At 34.2% G+C, this 8,337-nt stretch overlaps 1 protein-coding gene across 1 annotated transcript; it reads left to right on the top strand.

Moving 5' to 3' along the window:
• Positions 1–1,165: 1,165 nt before the first annotated feature.
• On the top strand, positions 1,166–6,282 carry LOC111786188 (transcription factor MYB82-like). Its single transcript, XM_023666531.1, has 3 exons — positions 1,166–1,214; positions 4,684–4,813; positions 5,705–6,282. Exons 1-3 carry the CDS (start codon positions 1,166–1,168, stop codon positions 6,099–6,101), a joined length of 576 nt encoding a protein of 191 aa, XP_023522299.1. The 3' UTR covers positions 6,102–6,282.
• The last annotated feature ends 2,055 nt before the right edge of the window (positions 6,283–8,337 follow it).

The raw sequence follows: 8,337 nt of genomic DNA, 5'->3' as shown, positions 1-8,337 counted from the left end.
CTATCTTAATTCTATTCCAACTTAGGTTTCTAAGGCATTCCCTAAAGATTCCCACAAACATAACTTAAGAAAGGATCAGAATAGTCACTTACTTGAGTGCTCGTGTTTGGGATTCAAATTTGCGACCTTAAAAACGGATAAGAAATTAAATCTCGAGATAGAGAAATATTCGATTTTAAAAAATGAATCATCTAATTGTTGACCGTTGACCCCTCCTTCCCCAACCCTACTTGTTGCCCTTTTATTTTCTTTGCATAATTCTATGGCCAATGGCATCTGAAACTCAGTTCTTAGAGCTCAATACAGTTTGCTTTAGCTCACGATTTCTTCGGCAAAGTTACTCTCTCTTATATACCATGAAGCTGCCGAATTAATTTATGGGTTGAGTGTGATGTTTTACATTGGTTGGGGAGGAGAACAAACCATCATTTATAAGGGTGTGAAAACCTTCCCTTAGCAGACGCGTTGTAAAGTCTTGAGGGGAAGTCCGAAAAGAAAAGCAGGACAATATCTATTAACGATGGGTCTGGGTCGTTACAGTGAGAGTCATCATATTCCTTAAAGCTCAAGGTAGGTTACTCAAAACTGTCCAAAATTTTTCAATTTCTCCTTTCTTTAAATATGATTGGTTAAACCCACCCAATTTGAGTTTATTCACCATAATTTTAAAAAAATTCCTCTACTTTCATTAAAATTTAGAAAAATTACTTTTTTTTTAAAAAAATTTAAGATTAGAAAATAGAGTGAAAATGATTATTAAATTTTAATGTAATTTAACTAAAAACAAGAAGATTAGGAGTCAATTTATGATTACTTCCATCGTGTAAATTCCACTAGGAAATGTGAAAGACGCGGTGAGATGATAGAAGAAGTATGAATTTTGGAAAAGATTATGAGGTCTTTACACTGACGGTTTCAGTACATTGTCGCGGGAATTTAAGAATTTAAAGATCCTTGAGGAGAGGTTAATCGAGGAAATTTAAGGCTATCTATCGTTCTATAAAGAACGTAGGTTGGGAAAGAAGAAAGAAGGAAAGAGTATGGAACAAGCACTGCAAACCAACTCTTCCTTCAAACGGATGGCTTCTCAAGAGGAGGATACTATTGAGGAAGAGGTAAATGTGATGGTTGAAGGAAGAGGTGGTCGTAATAACCACTTTGAGCAATGAGGCTCGTGGTCGAGGCCACAGTCATGGACGTGGTTGACAAGGAAGGTATGAAAAATCACAAATTCAATGCTATGTTGGTAAGAAATTTAGTTATTACTACTGTAATTGTTGATATAATACATACAATGATAGAGGGGAGAAGGCTAATCTTATTGATGATGAGAAGCCGAGTAATGGACCAATGTTGTTAACGTCATACAATGAAATTGAGCCGCCTCAATCAGTCATGTGGTTCCTAGACTCGGAGCCTCAAACCACATGAGTGTAATAAAGGAGTTCTTCACAAGGCTCGATGAAGGTCAACAAGCCAACATGACATTCAGTGATCTATCCATATGTCCAATAAAAGTGAAAAGTGACATCGAACTTCAAAATGGAAAGGAACTTTGTATTTCGAATGTCAATTATGTTCCTAATATAAAAAGCGATTTATTATGTATTGGGCAACTATTGGAAATACGATATGACATCAAGATGAAGAAGACGAAGAACAAGATGCTTTCGTTGAAACATTCAATTATGGAATCGAGATGCATGAAGGTAACGACTCTAAATCATAGCACTTTGTGGCATCTTCCCAAATGCTCCGAAAGAGAAGTGCACGAAGATTGAAGATAAAAGCCAAAAATGCATATTCTTGGCTATGGTGAGAACTGCAAGGGATACAAGTTGTAATGTCGAGAGATGTCAAGTTTGATGAATATCAGAGTTGGAACCGGGAGACAACTGGCAAAGAGATTTATATTCCTTTTGATGGTGAGGGAGAGAAGAGAGTACTATCGCCCATTACTCTTGATGATGACTTAGGCGATAATGAGCTTAGTAGTTTAGTATGCAAGACAAGGGATATCTAGGAGCTCTATGACTCCACTTAACCAGTTGGTCCAATTGATTAGAAGTACGAGATGAAGTTCAACAATTTTTGTCTCTTTGAAGGCTTTGGCCCCGGAACGTTTGAGGAGGCAAATAAGGAGCCAAAGTGAAGGAAAACTATGGAGGAGGAGATTCACTCCATAAAGAAAAATAACACGTAGGAGCTCAAATCATTTCCACAAGACTCTAAATCCATCTGTGTTAAATGGGTATATAAGACGAAGAGAGATGTAAAAGGTGTAGTAGAGCGCCATAAAGCATATGATAGACTATGAGGAGGTCTTTGTCATAGTCGCAAGACTAGAAATAGTGAGATCGTTGATTTCACTTGCGACCCAACAAAAGTAGAAGACACATCAAATTGACGTTAAGTCTGGATTCTTGAATGAGAAAGAAGAAAAAGTTTATGTTGAACCACTGTCAAGCAATTGATTCATATTTCATGCAAGAAGGATTTGTGAAATGCCCTTATGAGCCATCCTTCTATAGAAAGATGAACTCACATAGCCAAGTGTTTTTTTTTTTAGTTTGTATGTCGATGACTTGATGTTTACAAGAAGCAGCAACGTTATGATTTAAGAATTCAAGCACTCAATGTAGAAGGAGTTCGAGACGACAAACTTAGATATGATGAAGTACTTTTTAGGAATTAAGATGCAACATGATGAAGATGAGATTTTTATTTCTCAGCCTAAGTATGCTAAGGAGATCTTAGAGGAATTTATTGTTGAAGACTGCCCGTCGATAGACACACATGTTGAGTGTGGTCTTAAATTAAAAGTCTAATGGCTGCCTAAGGTACTTGGCTTGCACCTGACATTTTATTTGGAGTAGGACTCGTAAGCAGGTATATGAAGATACCAAAAACCTCACATTTAAAGGCAGAAAAGAGGATTCTCAATTACATAAAGGGGATGGCGGATCATGGATTGTTCTACTTGCAAAATTGCAACATAAAGTTGGTTGGTTTCAACGATAGTGATTGGGTCGAAAGACATGAATATCTAAAGAGTACAACTAGGATCGCATTTTATTTTGGCGACACTGCATGTACTTGATTATCGAACAAGCAATCTATAGTATCTCTGTCAACTTGTGAGGGTGAATATATAGCAGTATGTGCTCGTGTTTGTCATGTTGTATGGTTAAGGAGATTAATGGAGAAAATGAAGCTAAAACAAGAAGAAACAACTAAGATCTTTATCGATAACAAGTTGACAATAGTTCTAGCCAAGAACCCGGTTCATCATGAGAGGTCGAAACATATTGATACTCGATTTCACTCCATAAGAGAATATGTGAAGACAACAGAAGTGGAATTGCACCATGTAAGTTCGAGGGATCAAATTGCCGATATATTTACAAAATCATTAAAGTCAGATGCTTTTCATCATCTGAAAAAGAAGTTTGATGTCCAAGTTCGTGGAGAAATAAGTTTAAGGAAGGAGATTATTAGATATTAAACTTGTTTTATGCATTTGTCAGTATGTCCGTCGTCAACCAGTCGATGGTCGATTCTTTCTAGCAATATTGTAACGACCTTACTTCTTCCTTTAGAAATAAGATCTTTATTGCAAGTAGGTCATGGTGTATTTGTGCAAAAATAATTTTAAAATTTGTCATGAACTTAAATATTTATAAACTTGTAATTATATTAAATCAATAATCCCACTATTGGAATCGGGAAGTGCATTACATACAATATGTAACATGCTGGTGGGATCTAATTTTTTTTCATGACTATTTCTTGTAGCATAATTTCTCTTATGGGTAGAGTTGAATGCATAGTACTTCTATAAAAACGGTTCACGCTCCTACAAAAGAATCCACTTGGCGGGCTCATAACATCCGCTGTAGGCTTGACTATAGGCTAGCGCACGCTCACGGTGCCAAAACCCAACAAAAGAGAAAGGAACTTGAATAATATCGTGGTGTACGTGTCTGTACATAACATGCTAGAGAAGTAAACTGTGATCCTATGATATATAACATGCATGAAGTCTTATATTAAAAATCATGGTTCAACGAGATGATGTACATCATACTTCCATGCTTATCAAAACGTAAATGACTTAAGAGACGTACCTACATATTCATAGTCTTTCATTCATATTTATCATACATGAAACAATATGAGGTATTACAAGGCATAACCAGAATCATATCAACGTATCAGTCCTAATCAAACATAAAACATAAACAATAATAACATAAACATATCAACTTATCAGTCATAATCAAACATAAAACATAAACAATAATAACATAAACAAACATATATATATATATATTAAAGTATTAAAGTTTATGTTGAGTTGAATTATTGAAAAATTTAAAAAGAAGTCAACAATCCAATTCAACCCAACCTAAAAATGGAGGATTACCTTAGGTTGGTTGTGAACTTTATTTGGGTTGTTCCCGTCATTATGAAGTTAATTTCTCCTAAAAATATTTTTTTTTAAAAAAAAATAGAGGTAGAAAGTGGATAGCATAACAAAGAAATTTATAGAAAGCAGTGTTCATATACTTAATTTCAAAAATTTAGAATTTAAAAATTAAATAGTTAATAAACGAGATCTAAGTTGTTTAATAGAATCATGTATGAAGTTAAAGTTTAAGTTGTTTTCGTGATTTGAAAAAGGTTTGAACAGATGTCGAAAGAGTTGCAGACTGAGATGGCTGAATTATCTTCGTCCTAATATCAAACGAGGAAGTTTTACACCCGAAGAAGTCGAACTCATTCTCAACCTCCACAATATCCTTGGCAACAGGCAAGCTCTTGTTTTATCTTTGTTTTTCAATTATCATCTCTTTTATCTTCTTTCCTTTTGTAAAAATTGGTTTAAAAATTTGGACAAATTAAGAATATTAAAGAAAAAAACTTTTTGAATTAATAATCTTGTCGAATTAATCTATTCTCTACGTTTTATTTTCGTTCTCATCGATTTTATTAAACGTAAAATATTTATGAAGATATGAAAACCATAGTTAAATGGAATCAAGAATCCTCGTAAATCCTCGTGGTATGCAAACCCCTAGATCATAAGTGCTAAAACCTCTAAATCAAGACGATTTCATCCTAAACGATTGTAACTCTTAGGAATTCGATTTAACAACCGTATTCAAGAATCAAATCTTTATATTTAAATACCCAGAAACTCTAAAACGATAAGGAATCACCCAAGGAAGAGTAAGATCGATATGCTTAGTTGATTAAATATCTCACGGAAAGAAAACTTGTTTGAGATTCAAATCACTTCACAAGGAAGATCGATCATGTAAAATTTAAATGATTTTAAACATGCAACCTAAACTACAAAGATTCCCTTTTTACTATCAGAATGATAAAATACATAGCATTATATAACCTCAAAATAAATCTCGTGATCTTGTATGATTCATTTCAAGAATTGTAACCTAAATGTAAATAAAATATCTTAAAACTTAAAAATACATCAATAAAAACAAATAAAGCCCCACTTAAAGTATCTTGAAGTTCAACTTCATCTTGAATTTAGCTTTATTAAAACTTAACTTAATTTTATCTTACGGTAATTTGAACAACGTTCTTTGCAACTTTCTTAAAGTTCATGTTATAAAATTGAAATGCCTAGATGGATAACTCGGAGAGAGGAGAATATTTTTTATTTTTGGTGTTTTAGGTGGTCGATCATAGCAGGGAAATTACCGGGAAGAACAGCAAACGACATCAAGAACTATTGGAATTGCCATTTGAGCAAGAAGGTGAATGGTCATCAAGGAGGTGATCAGAAGCCAAATTCCACAAAGTGGAAGCCTATTCAAGAAGAAAGCAGCAAATCAAAAGAAAAAGAATATGTTGAGGATCAAAATGGAGAAAAGCAAGGAATATTGATACAAAATCAGAACCAAAACGTACCAATTGTTGAACAAAGTGGTAGCATCCGCATGGAGAATATCCAAATGGACTACCAATTTGATCAAGAAGTGGTAGCAATGGCAGATGGAGATGGGTGCAACAAGAGGGAGCTTTGGGATGATTGGGTATCAGAAATGGATCTTTGGATTGATTCTTTGTGAGAAGGAACAACCAAAACTCATATTTGTAGCTAATAGCTCTTGCATGCACCAACTCAAGAATTTGGATATTATAAGTCTTGCCTTTGTGGTATCATATGGTAGCATCCATCAACACTTGGATACTCTAATTTAGTAGAAGTATTATTGATCATCATTCCCAAAAATAAAACTTGTTTGTGGTTATTTCAAGTTCAAATTTCTTTTATGTATTTGTAATGGTGAGCTGATATTGTCTTCTTTCAACTCTTCTTCAAGATTTTTAAAACGCGTCCGTTAGTGATAGGTTTCCATACCTTTATAAAAAAAATATTTCGTTCTCCTCTCCAATTGATTGATGTGGGATCTTACCGTGTCTAAATATGAATTGCATTTAAGTATTTCTTTAAGAAATTAAGTTTCGAATCAAATTCTTTGAAAGTCATATTCTCTTCATATACCTTATAGCTTTGAATAAATCCTTTTCCTATAGTTTCGTGGAAGTAATGAGATTGATGCTCGTGAAGGAATCGAAGGTTGAATACGTCTCAAGAAAGCAAATGAATTCAAGTTGAGGTATATTTGATTAGCCTGAAAATAACGATATTAATGTCCTAAATTCTTCTTCGATTCTAGATGAAAATATATAATTTTTTTTTATCAAATGTTCGTAATAAGGAGATTTAGAAGTTCAATGAAGAAACCAACTCGACCACAAAAGCTCACAACCAGACCATCGAAGGAGAAGACCATGCTCGTGCCCTATTGTCTAGAAGATAAAGAAGGATGATATTTGCGGTTAAAGTGAACCAACTCTCGACGACATAACTAAACTAAGTTTGTGCCCTGACACTATTTTGAGCCATTTTTTAAAACATTTTTAAGTTCGATTTTCGATTAGTTTTAATAGTTTTGAAGATTTCATAGTGTAGAAACTAGAATAACGATTTCAACGCTTTTCAATCACTTAAATTGAACTAAAAAAAAGTTATCTTCAAGAAAATATTAAATAGAAAAATACCTAAGGTAATGGCACGACAGGGCCTACGTAATATTGGGCTCGTTTGGCTTTAGTTTTGTCTCAGCTTCTTCTTTCTTTTTGGAACGGTCGTATGAATCCAATTTTACCTATAATGTATGTTTTAACTCTTGGAATATGGAGCTTGATATCTAGATCGATACATTTGGATGATATTTCGTAAAAATCTAAGATATATATGGCAGATATTTGGTAAAGATTTGATACAGATATATTTGTTAGATTATATTGGTTTAAATCTTTGGAAGTTATATTTAGTAAATTGAAACTATATATATACTCATTTTTTTTGTTGTTGTACATAACTAAGTCATCACTAATAAATCATTTAGCAAATATTCCTCCTTGTATTTTTTCTCTCCTGTTCTTTGTGTAAACCTTGGGATCAGAGCTAACAACTGGTATCAGAGGGAGGCGAAATTCACCCCGATATGTGAAAATGGAAATTTCAAAGATTGGAATTGAAAAGTTTGATGGATCCGATTAGTTTCTGGAAGATGCAAATTGAAGATTGTCTGTACCAAAAAGATCTTCAAGAACCCGATTGACCATGGAGCAGTGAAAGCTCAAGGATCGTCAGACCTTAGGGTTGATCCGATTGACGCTGTCTAGAAACGTGGCGTTCAACATCATCAAGGAGAAGACAACGTCAAATCTGTTGAAGGCGTTGTTGAATATGTATGAGAAACTGTCAGCTATGAACAAGGTGTATTTGATGCGGAGACTGTTTAATCTACAAATGTCTAAAGGTGGATCTGTTGCTGGTCATATAAATGAATTCAATATGATTGTAAGTCAACTGAGTTCAGTAGATATTAATTTCGAAGATGAAATTAAGGCATTGATTTTGATGTCATCTTTACCTGAGTCGTGGGATACTGTTGTTGCCGCGATCAGCAGTTCACGAGGATCTAATAAGCTGAAGTTCGATGAAATTCGAGATGTAGTTCTTAGCGAAAGTATTCGCAAACAGGAAATCGGAGATTGAGTAGGCAATGCTCTCAGTGTTGATCGAAGGGGAAGGAGTAAATCAAAGGACCCAAACAATGGGCGATCAAAATCAAGAAACTAAGAAAAATCTCCAAACAAACCAAATGTAAAGTGTTGGAGTTGTGGAGAAAAAGGTCACTTTCAAATATATTGTAAACGATAAAAAAGGAAGCAGTATCACAATCAGAGGATGATGATGATTCTGTTAGGTTATGGAGCCTGCTTATTTAT

Source organism: Cucurbita pepo, unplaced genomic scaffold (assembly GCF_002806865.2).
Source record: "Cucurbita pepo subsp. pepo cultivar mu-cu-16 unplaced genomic scaffold, ASM280686v2 Cp4.1_scaffold001181, whole genome shotgun sequence".
Classification (NCBI taxonomy): domain Eukaryota; kingdom Viridiplantae; phylum Streptophyta; class Magnoliopsida; order Cucurbitales; family Cucurbitaceae; genus Cucurbita; species Cucurbita pepo.
The sequence above is the reverse complement of the archived record's forward strand: the minus strand, read 5'-3'. Positions and strand labels throughout refer to the sequence as shown.

What these genes read in the sequence shown, in the direction of transcription:
- LOC111786188 (XM_023666531.1), top strand. Translation starts at nt 1,166, where the DNA reads ATGAGGCTCGTGGTCGAGGCCACAGTCATGGACGTGGTTGACAAGGAA. An exon ending in GGACGTGGTTGACAAGGAAG is followed by an intron (nt 1,215 to 4,683) that starts GTATGAAAAATC and finishes GATTTGAAAAAG; the next exon opens with GTTTGAACAGATGTCGAAAG. An exon ending in CACAATATCCTTGGCAACAG is followed by an intron (nt 4,814 to 5,704) that starts GCAAGCTCTTGT and finishes TTGGTGTTTTAG; the next exon opens with GTGGTCGATCATAGCAGGGA.